Raw genomic sequence first — 22475 nt, forward strand, 5'->3', positions numbered from 1 at the left:
TCATGGAGAGGGTCGTTATATCCCCTTTATAAACTCGCCTCACTCTCTCTTCTCAAATTCTCGAACTCTCTTTGTTTGTCTCTCTTGTGTGTGTGTGTTTGTGCACCTCTTAAGTTTATGTGTAACTGAGGGGTTTGTGGTGTTCTGTAGTTGCATGCTTAATTAAAATAAGCTGCTCTAATCAGAAGCAAATGCTGGTTTTACATTTTTATTGTAAGGCCTATAACTAAAATGATTTAGATTATAAACATATGCTTTCATTACAACATTAACAGACCCTATATGCTTGTGTTTGCTCGCAGAATGATGTTGGGGGTTTGAGAAGTCTTACCAACAAGTGGACAACATTCCTCAAAGCAAGACTTGTGTGCTCCATTCCTGGACCAGATGGAGTGGACACACACTTTGATGAGCTCCGTGAGTGATGTGTTTTCTGTTCCTGCTCCCTCTCACCAACACATAATTCAGTTTTATCATACTTCTTGGCATTTAAAAATAAGTTCATCATGTATTTGTGTGTTACAGAGGACATCTTTCTCCTTCCTAGCAGAGATGAGAGAAATCCAATGGTGTATGGAGTGTTCACCACCACCAGGTGAGAACCAGGTCCTAATATACAGTGAGCGTCACAATATTGCATTGCTTTTTGTCTGGGTACTGTAGCTTGAACTCTATTTTTTAACTTGTTGATGTGCTATTAAATTAGTTTAAATATATTTTTAAGATACATATATAGATATGTATCTTAAGATGAATATATTTGCCCGTTTGTAATGTGAAATTAGTTTTTACTGTGGCATTCAGCTTCTTATGTTTTTGTAACATTTTTTGGGGGGTCAGTTCTATCTTTAAAGGATCAGCAGTGTGTGTCTATAACATGGAAGACATCCGAGCGGTGTTTAATGGACCTTACGCTCATAAAGAGGGACCAGACCATCGCTGGGTGGAATATGAAGGCAGAATCCCCTACCCACGACCGGGCACTGTTAGTAACACTCTTACACTTCTATTCTCTGTTTTTATGGCCCCTCTTTCAGTCATTGACACTTTGAGAAGTTTTATACATTACCGCTAGAGGGAGACATAACACAAAATATACCTTTTCCCTTACATATTTCAAATAAGCGTTACACAAACACAACAGTCATGATAATATCAAAGGCAGTTACATAATTTCATATGAGTGCATATTTGTAATTACTTCCAGAAATGTTTGCTGTTAAATATTCGAAACCAATAACGATAAATCTTGTTTTCTTTCGTAGTGCCCCAGTCTGACATATGATCCTCATATAAAAACGACTAAAGACTTTCCAGATGAAGTCATCAGTTTTATACGATTGCACCCGCTCATGCACCGCTCCGTGCACCCAATGACGGGCCGACCAATTTTCACTCGTATCAATACAGAGTACCGACTCACTCAGATTGTAGTGGACCGTGTGGCAGCTGAGGATGGACAGTATGCTGTTATGTTCTTGGGCACTGGTAAGAAAGACTACACAGATATTATTAGGGGTATGCAAAAAACACATATGATGGTGTATTTGGGGAAAAAAAGTTGTGACCTAGTGAACTGTCTATAAAGACAGCATTTTGCTAAACATAGGCTTGTTCTAAATACCTATAATGTATAAATATGCAGTAAAGGTTTGAAAACAGTTAAGATGGTCCGAAATAAGCTTAAAAAAGAGCTTTTATTTTGACCAACCAGCAGATGGCAGTAGAGCTTATCTTTATAAGAAACACAAACATGCATGTTTGTCTGTACAGATATGGGATCAGTTTTGAAGGTTGTCAGCATCACTCAAGAAAACTGGTCCACAGAGGAGATCATCTTAGAGGAGCTTCAGGTGTTCAAGGTAAAAGTCACAAACATTCAAATATGAAGCATTCATGGATTAATGAAAAACAACACAAAACAAGTTCACCTAGTGTAATATCCATGGCACATTTCTTTATATTTTCCTCTTAGAGTCCCTCACCCATCCTCAACATGGAAATCTCCTCAAAGCAGGTAAGAACAGAACCTTTTCCTAAAAAATAAAATAAAAATTGCAAACAGCATTCATCAGCAAGCTATCTTTTTTTTCTTTCTCAGAGGTTCCACGGGACTATTTGTCATATTTTAGCTATTAAAAAGTCAAAGTTTTCAAGCCTCTGTCTCATAATAGATGTGTTAGGTCTTCATTGTTTTATTCTGTTTTAAGCCTTACAGATAAGTCTGTTTCTTCTGTTCTTGTGCCATTCCTTTCTTTTTTTCTTTACAATCTCGTTTGTCTAATCATCTCTTATTATCTTTTGGAGTTCATGTTTAGGTTGCAGTTCACCCAAAAGCTTTTATCCTCTCTCTGCACGAAGATAGAACCTTATGGCTACAATTTCTTTTGTAACTATTATTTTTTAGGGCCTTTTTTATTGAATAGCAGATGATAATAGATTACAGATAATAATTTTTATAGAAAAACCGCAGTTTGTAAAATAAGAAATCTAATAAGTTTTACTTCTGCCTCTTAATTCTCTCTGGTGAATGCTAACACCTGAAACCATTAAATGGTTTTAAAAAAGATCCTGAACAGCATTTGCATTTTACAAGGGTGTTATATGGGAAGGTCTACTCTAACTGCCTGTTTATTTTCAGACCTGTGTAAGAAAAACAAGAGCACCACAACTTTTATTGTACTTATTGTTGTTGTGCTTAGGTTTTGTTTCGTCACATGTACACATGCTTCTTTTTAGATTTTTTTTGGACCAAAAAAGACTGCAAACGAATGACATTTACTGATAACTCTATTAGAGGGATTGCTCCAGTAAGCACTTTTTTTGTCATTGCACCTGGTTTAGTAATTTGTGTGTGTGTGTGTGCTGTGTACAGCAGCAGCTGTTTGTTGGAGGAAGCGACGGGTTAGTGCAGGTGTCCCTGCACAGGTGCCATATTTATGGGCAGGGCTGTGCAGAATGCTGCCTGGCTAGAGACCCCTACTGCGCTTGGGACGGCACCCAGTGTTCCAGATACATTCCAGCCTCTAAGAGGTAACACACATCCACATGAACCGATAAAGTCATTGTCCCAAAGATGAGCCGATGCAAAGCCTTGACATTGATTCACAGAGTCAGCAGTTCTGTTTAACGGTCTTCTTATCGGCACGCGCAAAACTGCAACGCCACATGTATCCTATGGTATCCCAGAGATGTGCACCGTGTGCAGTTTGTTGCTCTGAGGTGTTTGGGATAGCAGAAAGTTAAAAGAGAGAGAGGGCTTTGTGGTGCCCTCTTTCTGACCTACTTCTCCTGGGTGAGTTGTTTCCTGGAGTTCAGCACAGAGAAGAAAATGATAAATATTTGATTTTTCCTGTGCCATAGGGTGTAGTGGGACTGGACTGGACAGGCAAATTGATTAAAGTTGCTTTGTTGTTGAGATGATGTATGTGAGCTGCCAGATAAGTTTTCTTGCCCTTTCTCTCCCCGGCTCTCTGGTCCGCCACTGACGCAAGGAGGCCAGGTCAGTCCTGCAGAGAGAAAGAGCAAGAGAGAGGGGAGACACACAGAGAGAGGAATTGTAGTTTGTTTTGGAGATTGTTTGGCTGTCAGATGGCTCTGTTTGAAATACACTTTGCGACTTCATTACTATTCATATCTGTCATTGAAGTCTGGTTTATTACAGAGAGAGCTAAGGGTGTTTTCATTAAAATCGTGGCGTCAATGCTTTTGTGTTTGAAATAAAATAAAATTCATAGCATGACATAGTCTTAATGTCTGTTTTCTTGCTCTGAAGATTAACTTTAGATTAGCCATATTTTTTTTACTCAATTTCTACTGGATGAGATATTTTTAGCTTGACATAACAAGACAAATGTAAAAACTTCCATAGAGTAATACGTTTATTTCACATGACTTTTTTAGGTCTAGTATGTAGCTCTCGGTTGCCTTGGTTATATTATTTGCTTGGTTGTTCAAGGAGTCTGAAATGTAATCAAAATGAATCTGAATCTAAATAAAAAGCTTTTTTCATGTGTGCTTACAGGAGGGCCAGAAGGCAGGACATTAAACATGGAGATCCATCCAGCCATTGTTGGGACACAGAGGATGGTAAGGAGGCATATGAGGGTGTATGTAAGTGATTGTGGGGTGGGGAGTGGGGGTTCAGGTAAACCCTACCTTATGAGGACAAAATGTCCCCACAAAAGTGGCCAGATCTGAAATCCTTGACCTTGTGGGGACATTTTTTGGCACCCAGGAGCGAAACAGCTTATAAATCATACTAAGTGATTTGTAAAAATTGAAAAAGTTTTCTGTTATGGGTAGATTTTGTCTAGGTATGGGGTTAGGGGATAGAACATAGAGTTTGTACTGTATAAAAATTATGTCGATGGAAAGTTGCCATAAAACATGGAAACCCAACGTGTGTGTGTGTGGGTGGGTGTGCACGCCTGCATATGGAGCATAAAAGCACTAAAAGCTCTGTTTTGTTTTAAGATGCCGCATTGTCCTGTGGGGCTCAACTAATGGACAATGCTAACCCAAAAAATGCCTTTACTGTCTTTCTTATATACTGATTGCTCTCTCTCTCTCTCTTTTTTCTCTCTTTGGCAGTGTTTGGGAGGAATGTCGAGGAAAAGGTGTTGTACGGAGTGGAGAGTAACTCCTCTTTTCTTGAGTGTGTTTCTAAATCCCAGCAGGCCTTGATCCGCTGGTTCATACTGAAGCCAGGAACGGACCACCGCCACGAGGTATCACCAACATACATCTGCCTCACTGGTGTGTGTGTGTGTGTGTGTGTGTGTGTGTGTGTGTGTGTGTGTGTGTGTGTGTGTGTGTGTTTGATTCACCCACTCCTAGTTGTATCTAGCATGACAGTTGTTAAGTAGTTAGATACACTACAACATTTACCTTTTTACATTTTTTTTATTTTTTTTTATCTAACTACTTTGGATCAATTTAAGATAACTGTCTGCCTAAGTATTAAATGATTGTCATTTAATTCTGAAATTAGAACATACAATATATTTAACACAAAATCATCTAAATAGAAGTGATAGCTTTAAATGTAACTAATTTTACAATTAAGTAATTTGCATAAGGAGCATCAGCATTTAACTAAATATTTGATACAAATAAAAGCAGTGCATGGGGTCATGCAAATGAAATGTTGAATCATTTATTTTGACAGTGCATTGCTTGTTTACATAAACTGCAATCAAACTGATTCACCAAAATAAATAGTACCATAAAATGTGGCAGTGCTCTAAACACAATTCAGCATTAATGTAATGTATAGCCTTGGTGTATTCCAGTCATATTTTCTCTTTCATAACAATTTCTTTTGAGATCACAGGCTTTTTATGATTGGAAACACTCCAGAAATAGATTTACAGTAACTCTCAACCCCCTGATGCTTAGAAAAAGTAGATGTTGCATAATTCTGAAGATCAAATTGCTAAACAATGCATTGTAACAGAGAGACAAAGAACTCTAACAGTTCTGTTGATAATCGTGAAAATGGCCTGGGGCTCAGAAAACTAAGGGAACACAAACATGGAGATACACAACACAGCAGATCTGTCAAGAAGTGACCTTTACTGGTGGATTCATCTCACTCTCTTTCAATGTTTTACACCTACACATTTAATCTCATCTCATCTTCACTTCTGTCTTTTCTGGTGTCCTGAATACTGTTTCCCTTTTTTACTTTAGTAATGCATACAAATACACCCATCTTTCATATATTCTTAAAGGAGTACTTCAGCGGTGGGAAGATGAATCTGTATTTAAACCGGGTCATTAATGTAGCTGAAATGTGAAATATTTTTTTTTAATTTGGTGCTTTCTAGACTGAGAAAAGACAAAAAAATTATTTTTGTCTCATGGGGATGAAAGACAACAATTCCCAGAATGCTTCGCTGCCCTGTGAGGCCATTCCCAAAGCCACCGCTATTAGATTACTGAATCACTTTCACTTTCCCATAAAATGTAATTCCCATAAGTTAATTTTCATAAACAAGTTCATTTTCATATAATCAGTTCAGTTAGAGAACAGACACTATAATTAAAAACTGAACGTTTCTGTTCAATATAATGTGATTTAGCCGCTGAAGGAGTGTCACAGCACAAATACTGCTGGAGTCAGATTACACTGACAGTCATGGACGAGCTTGTAATGAGAGCTGAGGTAAACGCGACCGCGCTTGCGGCATAGATTCACAGCGCATGTTCAGTCTAGTGCAGTGGTTTTCAAACCCTGTGTCGCAACCCTCGGGTGGGTCGCGGGACTTAAAAAATGGGTCGCCAAGACAATTAAGAAGAATTGAGTTAGCTTACATCAAAAATTAAAACTAATCATTTTCATAAAATCAGTCTATAGGCCTATATAAAAGTAATAAATACATTAAATATATTTGATTTAAATAATTAACAGATTAACAAAAAAAAAGGAAAAGAAATGTGCGACAGTTGCTGCTGACTTTGGTTCATTATCGTGAGGCGCGACACTCCTCCAAGCTCACGAAATGGAAATCCAGACGACAGAGAGCAAATCTTGTTTTCTTTAGGCTATTTTACAATAGCACAATGTAAGTAAACACTTTTGCAATTTTGAACAATGTCCTTCTCTTATTATCTGTATGACCATTACATATATTTGTTTCCTCTGCTATTACGCACAGGCGCCTCACGCGCACACAACATGCGAACTGCGATGTCATTACAAACTTGACATCGCAGTTAGTTCATTATCAAAATAAAATAGCCAACCTAATATATAAAAAGTTACACAGCTCAGTTTAAATAGTCAGAAGTAGCCAACAATTCTTGCCATTCAGCGTGAGCATTGTCTGCTCCACTGAGGTGTTTCCAAGTAGATACCTGCTCGCAACATTCATGTTTCGTGCCGCTCCTGTCCGCATACAAGTATACATCTTTTTTTTCTATGACACTATTTCAAGTAATTTAGCATAAAAGCAAGCGTGTGCATGGTTTGGCGTGACAGAATACTTGCAAAATGCGCTCCCTTCATAATTCTAAAAAAGCTATCATCTCAGTTCAACGCGATCTCACAAAGCTCTGTTATCATTAAAAATGACTGAATAATGAATCTTTCATAATGTCTAAACTTTCTTTATTATAATCAGAGGATTTGTCAGCATACAGAATTCAGCACTGCGCCAAAACTCTTTAGAGCGGTGAGTGGATTTGCTCTTAAATGCATCTGTTTGGCCATTGCGTTCTAGAAAGAAACAGGCTATGTTTAACCAATATATTGGTTACATTGCACAACGCAGCAAAACGTGTTATAGGCCTACTCTGCCTCCACCTGTAAATCGTTTTTATTTTATTTTATAACAATTTATTTGTTTCTAGATGTTTCTTTTTAGATTTTTTTTATTTTGCGGTTGTAATGCAAAGTCCGCACTCAGCCATCAAATCTAGTCCCGCGCCGCACTCTATATGCGTTGGGTTCCGCGAGTCCCGCGAGTCTCTATTCTCAAGCTCATTTTTGCGCATGTAAAGAGGATGATTTTTTCCATCAATATTGGACGCGAGTTAAGTAGCAAAAGCCTATAATAAATAATGGTTTAGCATCCAAATCCATCACAAATATGGAGACATTTGGGCTCGAATGAGGGAGTTAGACTACGTTAGTCCAATGCTGGTTACTTTCAGTTCCTCATTTCATTATTTCGTTTTGGCTTTATATAGATCTGAATACCGTTAAATTTGAAGGATTTGTTTTGGAGTGAGGGGAACTAAAATAACCTGTTTGTAGTGTTTAATTTTTGTAGTGTAGCTACATTATTTCGCTGTATTTACTATTATTTCCGAATGCAATCAAATCCAACTTATACGTGACTTACCTGTTTTTCTCTCGCTTTCAAAAGTCTTGTTGGTTAACGGTTAACCAATTAATTAGCCCCATAGGCCTAGCTATCAAATTAGTGCAGAATTAATGTTGCATTGCGAACGCATCAAGGATCAAAAGCGGTTGTGTGGAAAAGTGCTGAGCTGAAAATGTGTGCCATCTAGTGGTTGAATGGAGAATACAGTCAAATGGCCCATTGTAGCCTATACATGTATTGTTATGCTTGGCTTGACTTATTTGATTTGAATGTAAATGGTTGTAGATCTATAAATGGGTCGCAACAAAAAAATGCCTTTGGAAGCTTAACTTTCATAGGAATTAATTTCAGAAGTTGAAACACTCACATGAATGCCTGCAGCTGCGAGCTGAGCTGTGAGTGTGATCTCCCATCCCCCATGTGCAGGTTGAAAACATGCGGAAATAGCTCCCTCTGCTGACTGAAGTCTTTAGCCTCTGGCCAAAAATTCCTCAGATGACACAAATTGACGATCGGAGGAATTTTTCCAGAAATTAAATGCATAAATCTCTTCTCTCAGGGGGATATGAGAAGGGGAGCACGGCCATTTGAATATACTCCAGGGTTTCTACTGATACCCTTTAAACTCTGATGGAGTGTATTTATGCTTTCTACTAAGATAGAGATAGTCCATTTGTTTATTTGAGTAACTGTTTTATGCAGCGTGAGTCTATTCAAGTGTGTAGTAATGGATCTATGTGTGTTGTGGATGAAAGTTCATAGTGCAGATACAGAGGTCATTTTAACCTTGTGCCGTGTGTGTCCCTCGTCTTTATTAGCTGTGATGAATAGACGGGGGCCAAGACCTGACTCTGGAGTGGTAGATCAGCATATCCTTCTATTGATCCATTTCCACAACAATTAATCCCAACAGGAGTGTGTGTGTGTGTGTGTGGGGGGGGGGGGGGGGGGGAAGCAGGGGGGGTGACAGCAGAAGGTCAAATCACAGCACAAATGTCACAGGATAGATGCAATTCTAGAAAGAAACATGCATTTTCCTGCTTGTGGAAATATCCCGCAGTCCCACGTCTCAAGTGAACATTAGTCTTGCTATGATGGAGTCGTTTTATTTTTAGTTTCCCTTCCTGCTTTTCTTTTCCTCCTTTCTTTCTCCCATCTTTCCCACAGCACAAAACGACTCCCTACCGCCCAGCTGCCCAAAACACCTGCAGTGCAATCTTAAAATATCACCCCACACTTCACCTCGTAAAAGACAACAATGAATGATAGAAAAGAAAACAGGGCTTGCGTGTTTGTGTGAATGTTTATCGAATCTGTGAAAAACATTATCTGTTTGCAATAACAGAATGGATGCTTCATATTCCATATAGCTGAGAACACATCAAACATGGGATGGGAATGGATGGTTCCAATTCTGATTTTGGGTTCCTCAACAATGTCGTGAAAACAAGTTTAAAAAACTATAAAAACAAAAAAACAAAACAAAAGGCAAGCCTAAACTTAACACCTTGAATTGAGAATTCCATTTACATTACAGTTTTAACATAAACTAATGAACTTGAATATGAAATTGCTATTTATATCAGACACACATAAATAAAACAAAACAAGATTTATGCAATATTGCCAAAAAGCAAAATGTGTTTTACACAATAACTAGGTTTACATATTTACCATCAATAAGTCTGAGTTATTATATGTGAACCAATCTCATAAATTTTATTTAAATTAATTGCTTATTCCTCAACCGGCTACATTTTAACCATGTTCATACTTTTTAAATGATTGTTTAATTATTTTGGTAACTAAAAGATTTACAGTATACTGTAAAAAAATAATAATAATAATGTTATAAATAATACACTATACTAAGATTTTTTTAAAGTGTAAAAGAGTTGCTTTCACTTTAATTTTAGTTGTTAATTCTTGTTGCAGGGCTGGCATGAAAAAAAGAAGCATGCATGCTGATTGCCATTACAACATCAACGCTTTATAGACTTTATGATTTTCCATACATGAAGGTCGAATAATCCATACATCTGAGAACCAACTGAAATGAAATGTCATTAAAATCCTTCCTGTATTATTTTTTTAATCTGAAGTACCTGTTATCCTGCACTAAACATTCTCTTTTCCCCCTTCACCCCGCTACCCTTTTTTTCTATGCTCTCTACTACCCTCTTTTTACAACTAAATATAATTTCCCAGAGGATAGTGGGTCACTGGCAGGCCAGCTCATATTTGAGATATGAGACAGATCCTGTGCTGAAGGTTCCAGACCTTCCCAGCAGTATGCGGATGGGCCACAGAGAGACAGAGGCCTCGTATCATAGTTTTAATGCCGTTGACCCGGCTTTTAGACCGATGCTGGGCTTAAACCTGCTTCTGTGATCAGAGGCCAGTTTCCTCCTGACCCCCCAGTAAAACCTTCAGCGTCAGTTATACGGTGTGATATACTACTGAGATACGAAACACAGACACGCATTCACTTCCAACAAACTCACACACCAGAACATCTCCATGACATACACACACGTTTCATCTTGACACTCATGTGCCCTTGGCCTTTATGTTTTAGTTCCAGCTGTCACAGGTGCTGTAAACAGTGCAAAACCACCCTATTTCCTTTTATTCCTGACATGCTTCTGGAGGGTATGATTTATAGTTGTACTCCAAATTTAAATTCCAAATCGAAAAAGTTGTTTTGTGCAATCATGACAATTGCATTTCCTCTAAGCATCTTTTAGATGGCAGATAGATTAGCCCAAGTCAATGTAGCAATAAGCAGTTTGTGTGTGTTTTACAGGGATTTGGTATGCTTTGAAGCTTTCTTTCCCTCCTCTCTGCACTGCACAGCTGTATTGATTTAGTCCACGACTACAGCAGGAGAACTCAAAAACACAGATAACAGGAAAAATGAAAGGGAGAGAAATAATAGGCAGATATGAACGGAAGGAAGGGAGGCGAATGGATGGAGAAACTGATATTAAAGAGTGCAATGGCCAGAAAGGAATATGATGTGTGAAAATATGTGAAATTCATCTCACATAATCAAGGTCTTATTTTGACTGACAGCATCAAACAAAACCCCAAATTTATGCAACCAATGAAACTAAAATCAAACTGATTTATACAATTAAATAAAAAAGATTGTGATATCTATCAGCAAGATTTGGGACGTCTTCCTTTACATGCACATTAACTTTAAAGGTCTCGTTTTTCGTGTGTTTTTGAAGCTTTGATTGTGTTTACAGTGTAAAATATAACATGAGTTCATGTTTCGCGTGTAAAAAAACAGTATTTTTCACACAATTTACTTATCTGTACACCGCTGTTTTCTCTGTCCTAAAAAGGGCCTGATGATTTCCTTGTTCTATGAAGTCCCTCCTTCAGAAATACGTAACGAGCTCTGATTGGGTCAGCGCTTCCCGTGTTGTAATTGGACAGCAGCTTAGCGCACTTTGCCCGGAGAGGTCCCGCCTCTTACCATAACGGGGAGATGCAAGCGCTCAATGTGCGCTCTTCTCCACGTGGGAGAGCAACAAGACCACGCCCCCTTTTTTGCATTTTCTTGTGGGCGGAGGGTTAGTCAACAAACTGACGTCATTACAAAAGGAAGTGCAGGGGTGTAGTCCAAACCGGCCGTTCGCTGTAGGCTTTGAAAGGGTACTTCTGTTAAATAAAATATCTCGCTTGGTATTGAACTTTGAGCTTTATAATTTTACAGGTATTATTTATGCTCTAACAGCAACATTTCACACTAACTAAAGTTTGAAAGATGGGATTGTGAAGAACAGGACCTTTAATGACATCCAGTTTTTAATTCTGCAGTTATAACAGCTTCAACTCTTCTGGGAAGGCTTTCCACAAGATTTAGGAGTATGTCTATGGAAATTTTTGACCATTCTTCTAGATGCGCATTTGTGAGGTCAGTCACTGATGTTGGACAAGAAGGCTTGGCTCGCAGCCTCCACTCTAATTCATCCCAAATGTGTTCGGTCAGGTTGAGGTCAGGACTCTGTGCAGCCCAGTCAAGTTCCTCCACACCAAACTAACTCATCCATGTCTTAATGGAACTTGTTTTGTGCACTGGGTAGACAAGTAACGTTCTCCTGGAAGCCGCCAAACCCATACTCGTCCATTGGGTTGCCAGATAGAGAATCGTGATTAGTCTCTCCAGAGAACACATCTCCACTGCTCTAGAGTCCAGTAGGGTTTGCTTTACACCACTGCATCCGACGGTTTGGATTGCACTTGGTGATGCAAGGCTTGGATGCAGCTGCTCAGCCATTCCATGAAGCTCTCTACGCACTTTTCTTGAGCTAATCTTAAAGGGTTAGTTCACCCAAAAATTAAATGTATGTCATTAATGACTTACTCTAATGTCGCTCCACACCCGTAAGACCTCCGTTCATCTTCAGAACACAGTTTAAAATATTAATTAATTAGAATCTCTTGAAGCATCGAAAATACATTTTGGTGCAAAAAAAACAAAAACTACGACTTTATTTAGCATTGTCTTCTCTTTCGCGTTTGTTTTCAAACCTCAAATAAAGTTTCAAACGGTCACACACACAATCAGCTTATTGATTCATGATTCGGATCACCAATGTCACATGATTTCAGCAGTTTGGCAGTTTGACACACGATCCAAATCATGAATCTATTTGCTGATTCATGACCTTTTGAATCTTTATTTGAGGATTGAAAACAAACAGGGAAGAGAAGACAATGCTGAATAAAGTCGTAGTTTTTGTTATTTTTGGACCAAATTGTATTTTCGATGCTTCAAGAGATTCTAATGAACTAACTGATGTCACATATGGACTACTCTGATGATGTTTTTATTCCCTTTCAATTGGATACCCTCTCGGACTAAATATAAAATATCTTAAACTGTGTTCTGAAGATGAACGGAGGTCTTATGGGTGTGGAGCAACATTAGGGTGAGTTATTAATGACATAAATTTCATTTTTGGGTGAACTAACCCTTTGAGGCCACAAAAAGTTTGGAGGTCATTGACTCTGAGCACTGTGCACCTCTGCATGCGCTGACCCCACTCTGTGATTTTTACATGGCCTACCACTTCACGGCTGAGTTGCTGTTGTTCCAAATTGCTTCTGCTTTGTTATAATACTACTAACAGTTGACTGTGGAATATTTAGTAGTGAGGAAATTTCATGAATGGACTTATTGCACAGGTGTCAACCTATCACGGTACCACACATGAATTCACTGAGCTCCTGAGATCAACCTATTCTTTCACAAAGTTTGTAGAAGCATACGCATGCCTAGGTGATTGATTATATACACCTTTGGCCACAGAAGTATTAGAACACCTGCATTCAATGATTTGGAGGTGTGTCCCAATACTTTTGGCAATATGTTGTATTTTTGGTATTTTGTATCCATGGTACATTTTTGCGATAACTTCCAGCATTACGCAACTCGCATCCTCAGGTAATTTTCTCTGTATAAGAATATGGTGTGACATGCATGGGAAAATGACATTTGTATGCAGATTACTATGAAATCTGTACACATTTCAGAGCTCTAAAATATAAACCGTCTTTTATATTTATAAAATATAAAATTCAAATCATCTTTGAATCGGTTCATTGAAGTAGGCTGATTGATTAAAATGAGTCTTGTTTTTAAATGTTTTTGTGTGTATGGTCACAAACTGATTTGTATGCACAGAGCACTTTATAATGTCAGAGGTGACCAGAAAGATGGACACCTTGCAAATAGATCAGTGCAATAGATCATGCAAACATCCTGAGATGAAAGTAGACCCTGTCATTTCTCAAAACTTTCTCTACCCCCCTTTTTCTTCTGCTTTTCTGTCTTGTTAGCATTAACATGTGGTCAGCTTGTCAAATTTGTATAATAAGACTCTAATGACCAATCAAGATGGTGTAATGTGAGGTCAGCAGGAAGGGGAGCGCAGAGGTTAAAGACTGATCTCTGACCTTCAGGGAGTCTTGCTGTGGGTTCCTCGGCGGAATGATTTATGAGAATAAACCCAGCAAGTGACATGAATTCACTGTTTGGATGTGATTAAGTTGGTGTGTGTGTTCAAGAAAGTATATTAATGTGGTTTATTTTTTATAAAAGAAACCTAACAATTCTGTTTGTTGCAGATCAAACCAGATGAGCGTGTGCTGATAACCGAGAGAGGTTTGCTGATCCGTTGGCTCCAGCGTAGCGACGCAGGTTCCTACTTCTGCACCTCCCAGGAGCACAGCTTCACCCGTAACCTCCTCCACCTCACTCTGCACGTCCTGGACCACGGACAGCTCCACGGACACCAACCTGCTATATGGGAATCATCAGAAAACCCTACCGTGACCGAACCCCGTCAGCGCTATAAGGACTATCTGCGCATGTTGAGTGGCCCTGCACGCTCTCTAGATGAGTACTGTGAAACGCTCTGGCACAGAGAGAAGAAGCAAAAACAGAAGGGCAAATGGAAGCATGTCCAAGAGATCCGCAAGAGCAGGAACCGACGTCACCACTAGGAGTGCCAATGACTCGTGGAGTCGAGTGAGGTTAGAAGGGTCACAGTGCCCTGGGAGCCACTGGATGTGGATTAAATGAACTCAAACAAGCTCAAAACCAAATACAAATACAGAAATCTCCTGACCAGTCTGTTTACGCAAAGCAACATGTCCTCCAGGAAGGACATTTCAATCAGTAATCAATCTTACATTAAACATTTATCTTGTTTTCATTTTAACTGATCAAATATGACCCACTGATTCTTTAACTTTTAAAAATATTTTTTTTTTGCAAAAATATCAATGCGACCAGTCTTCTTGGCTGATCTTTAAGGCAAGACACTACAGGAAAAATATTGTTTGCACTGGTAAATTTTTATATTGTTTGCTATTTGGGCCAAAAATCTCCACTTTAGTAGTACTTTCATGAACCAAACATTCCAATTTGACACTTAGACTTTTTTACAGAGGGGTTTTGTATAGAATTATATAGAGGTTTTGTATTGTTTTATATTTACCTGATTTATATATCATGTTATTCCTAAAAATATAGATTTCTCTGCCTGTTTATGGTATTTTCTGATTTATTGTGAGATATCCAAAAGCCCTATACAACTTTAATATGTAAAATAATGTTGAACCTGACTTTAACCAAATTATAATTATATAAATTAGAGCATATTTAATTAAACAATACATCATTTTCATATAAAAACACAATTTTAGAAAACTTGTAATACAAAACAACTGTCTTAATGTACTCTGATTAATCAACTGGGGAAGTACAGTGATATTTATTAGTTAAAATGTTACCCGATTTCCCTGTAGTGTCTTGCCTTAAAAAAAGGTCAAAATCTATGGAGCAATGTATTGTATAATAAAATCATGTATCTATAAACATAAAAGCGATGCTTGAAACCAGAATTGTTCATTCTAAAAATGTCATAAATTAGGGTTTGTCATAACATGGCACCAGTTCATTGCGCTTTAGTTTTAACCAAGAATAAAAATGCATTCATGTTGAATGTATGTAAATATTTATATTATTTGTACATGAGATTGTGCATGCTTTAGCATTATTTACATAGAGTTCTCTTTTGAGATTACAGTTTTAACCAAGCATTTAATTTTAACTGAGTAAAATACATTATTTTTGCAATTTGTCTTTTGTTTATGGCATATGACATTATTTAAAATGACCATGGTGTTGAAATAAACTCTTTTTTATTTCTACTTAACTGCGCAATGGAGAAAGGACAGTGACTTATTTATTATTTAAAGAGATGTTGTCTTCATCTCTTAATGTTGCTCAAACTGTATGAATTTTTATTCTTCAGATGAAAACAAGAGGAAATTTAGCAGACTATCCAGGCTAATTTTTCCATAGTGTCAGTTTATGGGTACCACGGTCTTATCAAGCTACAAAAATACAAAAAAGTGCCCTAAAAGGAGTCTATATGACCCTGTAATGTGCACTACATTCCAAGACTTTTAAAGCTATACAATATCTAGTATGAAAATCATATGAAACGTGTATGTGGTGATTAGATGACAGAATAGCCTTTTTTACGATCTTTAAAGTAAGCAATTTACTTAGCTAATTTGAGACTATTAAGAAACAAATAACTAATAATATGCAATGACATGGATATCATAATATAATAATAATTTCAGTTGAATGTCTTCATTTCATTTAATTTTTTTATTAGTGCTGTCAAATCGATTACTCGTGATAAATCATATCCAATCCAAAATAAAGGTACACAAAACGTGTGTGTATATATATATATATATATATATATATATATATATATATATATATATATATATATATATATATATATATATATATACACACACACATACAGAATGCAATTACCTTATTTTATCTTTAATTCAATAAATACTTACTGTCATACCAATATAACTTCCAATATAAAATAGCCAATTCAGCTTACACACATATAAAAAAAAAAAAAAAAAAAAAAAAAAAAAAAAATATATATATATATATATATATATATATATATATATATATATATATATATATATATATATATATATATATATATATATATATATTACATATATTATATATAATACATTTCTCTTAAATATATGTTCCTGGATGTGTGTGCATTTATATATACATAATAATTATACACAGTACACACACATGTATTATCTAAACACAAACTTTTATTTAAGATGTGATTAATCACAATTAATTGGTTCGGCAGGACTAATTTTAATATAATTATTAGTCCTTAGTAATTATTATATATATATATATATATATATATATATATATATATATATATATATATATATATATATATATATATATATATATATATATATATATATATATATATATATATATATATATATATGTATATATATATCCCTATTTTGGTTGCAATTAATCACAAGTAATCGATTGCCCAGCACTAATAATAATGTAATAATGTCAGTGTTTTATATTTAGAAAAAGAAAAGGAGGGTTATACCTCTGTTTTGTATTGAAAATGGTCGCACTCACTTCCTCCCCCATGTTCTCAAATGTCTATCCCTTAGGATACAAAAATCATTTAAGGGTTAAACACAAGTTCAATATTTGTGATGTAATATAGATGAAACAATCTGACCCCAGATCTCTGTCACAGCCTCATAATCACGCTTCTATACGCACATACACACTCTAGGCACAGTTATATCTCATATCCCATGACTTCACATCTGAACAAGAGTCACGCAGCGCTGCTGTAATGATTGATCTGAGAGATTCATCGAGGTCAAATTAGAGAGGGAGTGAAGTCCTCACACATACTTTACAATAGAGTGTGACCTCAGATAACCTCGCCGCCTGAAGCATGTGTGCTTGTGTTTTCAAGGTCAGGGCTCCTCTCCTCTCCTCTCGTTTGGTCAATAGTGCATGTGGTGCCCTGCTGAGGAAGTCAAGGTCAGTAGGTCACACTCGCACACACGAACAAACTCATTATGTTATTTCTGTTTTGTTCATTTATTTAAAGGGAGAAAATAAACTATTTACTCCTTTATAAACTTAATTAATGATCATTTTACACAAGTAAACAAGTCCTAAATGAACTGCGTTGTTCCGGTAAACCAACACAGGATCCGTTTTTGCTCTGGGTCCGACAACAAGGCTTTTCTGTCCGAGTCGGGGCACGTCCGGGGATGGCAGTGACAACCACATGGGGAGTGCAGTGAAGGAGAAATGACTGTTTCTGGGCTGATGGGTGAACTCATTTATCAGTGCTAAAGTCTTGAGTAATACCGCTTTCTCTTCCCGTACCTCCTGCCACGGCCAAGACAAGCAGAAAGTGATCTTTTCTCTCCAGAATGCCCTCCTGTAGTGGTGATCGCTTGAGCTCTTTAACCATACAAGAGCATCTATTAACAGAGATGTTCTACTTCGTGCCGTGGCAGGTCAAAGGTGGAGCGGACTGACAGAAAGAGACCGAGGCGGAGAGAAAGAGCATGCGAGAGAGATTCAATCGGATAGATTAGACTCAGCTGGGTGTTGTCTGTAACAATGAGTGTCTTTGCTAATAATAGTCAGTTTAAATGCTGCTACTTATGAGTTTGGGAATTAAAATTGCGATTCATGTAATTTTGGTTCGAATAAAACATTTATCTTATTTGTACATGCTTTTAAAAATTTTGATTCATTTTTATTTAATTTACTTTTTGTGTTATTTATTTTAGTGCTCTCAAAATTAGTATGTTAATGTATGCAATTTTTTTTTTCAGTTTAGCGCAATACATTTTTTTTAACGCAATTAATGCAACATCCGTTTTGCTATCATCTTTTGGCTAGCGTTACTAGACTGGATAAACCCAGCCTGATCAACCGGCGATTTGATTTCGCCTGCCAAATTAGTCTGGAAACCTCTGCATTCATTTCTACTGCTTCTGTTACACTTTTGCGGCAACCAATCACAGACTGGTTTATCCACCTGCGAAGCGATGGATCGATGCTCGTTAATCACGCCTCTTGTGGTCTGATTAGGACTATCCAAAGTCCTAATCAGTTTGAATAATGCTCATTTATCGCCTCTTGTGCCGTAGAAAATACAGAACAGACTCCCTAGACCAATGTTCAATCTTACATTGAGCTTGGTCTGGTGCTAGCCAGATAATAGCGTTACATTATATGATCACGCTCTTATTCATGCAAATGCTTTTAAACCCTTTAAGCGCGTCAAGACAGAAGAGAACGCGCCACTATCGTGGTCACAGACAGTGCACCAGAATCGAGTTCTATTTTAGGCCTGAACGAACAATAACACACAGAATTATGCCAAAATTTCTCATATGAGCAGTCTTAAATTAGTTAAATAACGTCAGGGCAGACCTCAGCGGCAGGTCTTAAAGTGACAGCAGCCTAATAAACCAGTGATGTCTGTCATTACTGTTACTCAAAAACAAAGGTAACGGAGAAAATTGTAGGATTCATATATTTATGTATTATTTATGCAGTGTAGACTGTTTGATAACTTTATTCCGTTTCTGTGTATTTCCGACCTGTTCGATTGGAAGTAAGGCCACAGGTAAATCATGGCATTGATTATAATGGGTTTATGTAACGATTATTTTAAGTTCACTTACATTAAAAGTTATTCTTTTTAAACCTAATGAATGTTAAAATTGATATATCTTATACTGTAATGTTGAATGTCTATCATTAATTAAAAAAAAATTAAAAACCATTTTCATCAGTATTTGTATTAGTAATAGTAAAAGATGCCAATATATATATATATATATAGAGAGAGAGAGAGAGAGAGAGAGAGAGAGCGAGAGAGAGAGAGAGAGAGAGAGAGAGAGAGAGACCTAAATCATATTTTAGTAAATATGTAAAACAGTAAAACATTTATATTATATAATTATATACATCATATAATAATATAATATAATATAATATAATATAATATAATATAATATAATATAATATAATATAATATAATATAATATAATATAATATAATATAATATAATATAATTAATATAATATAATGTATTAATACTTGTAGCATTTTTTCCCCACCAGTACACAATACAAAAAATGAACTGTATGAATTTGACCTGTACCCATTTGTTTCTCAATGATTCTTTAATTGACACATGCTCAACTCAAAAAGTCATGGCTCAAAATAATTTCCCACATGGTACAGTACGGTATATATGACATTGTGGTTGCATTTATGTGAATTTATCTTGTAAATATGATCATTTTGCCTCGATAAAAAAGGCAGTAGAAGAGCAGGTCTGATCCGATGTGGTCAAAAGTCAAGTCAGGTTCCCTCTAGTCTTTTGGAAGATGTCTGGACTGAATTGGGACGCAGTTTTGCAACTTGGCTCAGATTTTGCATATTTTATCAATGTTGGCTGCCGACTTTAATGAAAGTAAAGATGTTTTCGCTCAGCTACCATGTGTTGGGTTGGACTGTGATCTGAAACGTTTTATAATCATCACTTATCTGTGTTCAGTGCTTGTCTAATTTTAGCCTTTAGAGCATCAACATATTTCTGGTAAACACGTTAATAAGCTGGTACTTTAACACATAACCAGCTGTTGTGCTTTGTGATTTTAAACTGATTTAGGTTTACGTTATCTTTGTGTATATAATTCCTTATATTTGGCTATTACGTGTTCTCATGCAAAGCTAATGTTACACAGCTACATTGTGACAACGAACAGTTTTGTTGTCATTAATTTTATGCAACTGAAGTAATGTTTGACACATCACAAATTATGAGTTGCACAGACAGTCGATTAATTCAACCACTAATGATGCTTTAGGTCTGTGGAAACTGTCATTGATCACAACTTCATTTGCATGTGTCAGTTGCATAAAATTCACGTCAACAAAACTACATTGTCAAAATATAGCTGTGCATGGGCCATGATGCAGACACTGCTGTAGGTCAGTCCATTCTTGATCCCAAAAAGTGCATGTTTGCAGATATGACTCAAACTGACTAATGTGTCTTACAGTGTCCCAGTGGACACAGGACACAAGATGACTGCGTCCTCTACAGGACATACAAATAGATGATCTACAAAACCTGGCGCAAAACCACATACCATTTCGGCATTATCATAACTGTATAAAGTTGCTTCTTCTCCAGCTGAGATCTGAGTATTTGAGGAATGTGTGGTTGTATCATCAGTAGTTATATGCAGAGTTTTTTCTGTGATTTGCTCCCGCGGTGTCCGGCACGGGGTTCGCGCATTCCTTACGGCAAGCATGCGGTTTTCCAAAAGCCTGTGGAGAGGCAAAAAAGAGGGATACAGATAATTATACGAACTTCATGTGGATTCTTCAAACCTATGAATTTCTTTCCTTTGCTGAACACAAAGGAAAATGTTTTGAATTATGCTGGAACCAAATTGTTGCTGGTTGCTTGACTTCCATAGTATTTTTTCTCCACCGCTATGGAAGTCAGTGGTGTGCATCATCTGTTTGGTTACCCATATTCTTCAAAATATAATCTTTTGTGTTCAGCAGAACAAAGAAATTCATAAAGGTTTGGAGCAACTTGGGGAGCAACTGGGTGATTAAATGATGACAGAATTTTAATTTTTGGGCGAACTATCACTTTAATTGTACGTTTTGCCTGTTGAAAATGGAGAAATGAGCACTGATATTTTGTGTTGGTTTCTTATCTATTATTCTCGGCTATGTTGCTGAGTTTATAAGAGCGTTCACTCTCTCGCCCTCTCTCTTTGTTAACAAAGCTGATGAATATTTCAGACCATGCGTTTGAGAGTTTTTGAAGCTTCATTGTTTATTTAAAAGCTAGAACAAATCGGAACACCTATCCAAGAGAGAATGCAGGAACCCAATGGAAAACTAGAGGCCAGTTTTGATTCTTGCTATAAATTTAGGCCTTTTAAAAAAAAATAATATTAAAAGTCTAGTATCAAACTATGCACAATTATGCTTATCTAAGAAGTAAATATGTATGTCAGCAGGTGAAATTGGTTAGATGGACATGAAAAACTAATCATTTAAGCTGAATTGGCTATTTTATATTGGAAGTTATATTGGTATGACAGTAAGTATTTATTGAATTAAAGATAAAATAAGGTAATGGCATTCTGTCTGTGTGTGTGTGTGTGTGTGTGTGTGTGTGTGTGTGTGTGTATATATATATATATATATATATATATATATATATATATATATATATATATATATATATATATATATATATATATATGTATATTTTTTTAAAATATATATATTTAAAAAAAGAACAGCGCCTTTGCTTTAAAAAAAGAGGAAAAAAACGTTTACATTTTTTTTCTAGCTTAAAAGACTCTTTTTTAAACACTTCATTGTGGGTAAGTTTCATTAATACTTTTATGTCAGATTACATTCTTTGACTGATCATTTACTTAAAGATAAGCTTAAAAAACAAAACAAAAACAAAAAAAAACATACCCAGGCATGCTTGTCTGTGTGTGTGTTTGAATGAAGGAGCTGACAGGATTGACTTATCAAAACAAATGTCATGAAAAAATCTAAAGGATTGAGATATCAAGGAGGTACAAGGTATGTTTGGCAGAATATTACAGGGCAATTACACTGCTCCAGATGTGTACCACAGCGCTGACAGATAGAAAGAGAGAGAGAGGAGCTTCCTTTAAGCCAATGACAAGGAGAATAATATTGATAGTGTCCTGAGGGAAGAAGGGCAGGAGGAATGTATGACAGAGAAAGAAACAGTTGTTACTCCTGAGAGGGTAATGACTACCTATATGGTTCACACCTGATTTATGCACAGGGTCTCTCCACCTGAACGCTGCCACAGCATGCTGAACACACACACACACACACACACACACACACACACACACACACACACACACACACACACACACACACACACACACACACACACACACACACACACACACACACACCTGTGGAGTGATGGCTTCATTCACAGGAAACATTTGTATGTCTGTGTTTAGGCAGCATCATAATTTTCCTTGTTCCACCATCTCTGAAATTACAGGCCACAGCTGGTTGAAGATACGAACAGTATGAGCCTGTATTTACAGAGAATTCCTACTAGTCAACCCTGATAATGTTCAAAAGACACCATT

General features: G+C 36.7%; 1 protein-coding gene across 1 annotated transcript in view; it reads left to right on the plus strand.

Moving 5' to 3' along the window:
• sema3d (sema domain, immunoglobulin domain (Ig), short basic domain, secreted, (semaphorin) 3D) overlaps window positions 1–15527 on the plus strand; it is a 49283-nt gene extending 33756 nt beyond the window's left edge. The window contains exons 9-18 of the mRNA XM_067420138.1: window positions 303–417; window positions 526–595; window positions 841–985; window positions 1266–1488; window positions 1774–1862; window positions 1976–2017; window positions 2876–3033; window positions 4025–4089; window positions 4594–4730; window positions 13977–15527. Of these exons, the coding sequence (XP_067276239.1) occupies window positions 303–417; window positions 526–595; window positions 841–985; window positions 1266–1488; window positions 1774–1862; window positions 1976–2017; window positions 2876–3033; window positions 4025–4089; window positions 4594–4730; window positions 13977–14354 (1422 nt within the window). The 3' untranslated portion in view covers window positions 14355–15527. The remainder of the gene's footprint in view (window positions 1–302; window positions 418–525; window positions 596–840; window positions 986–1265; window positions 1489–1773; window positions 1863–1975; window positions 2018–2875; window positions 3034–4024; window positions 4090–4593; window positions 4731–13976) is intronic.
• Window positions 15528–22475: the final 6948 nt, after the last annotated feature.

This window comes from Pseudorasbora parva, chromosome 16 (assembly GCF_024679245.1).
Source record: "Pseudorasbora parva isolate DD20220531a chromosome 16, ASM2467924v1, whole genome shotgun sequence".
Lineage (NCBI taxonomy): Eukaryota > Metazoa > Chordata > Actinopteri > Cypriniformes > Gobionidae > Pseudorasbora > Pseudorasbora parva.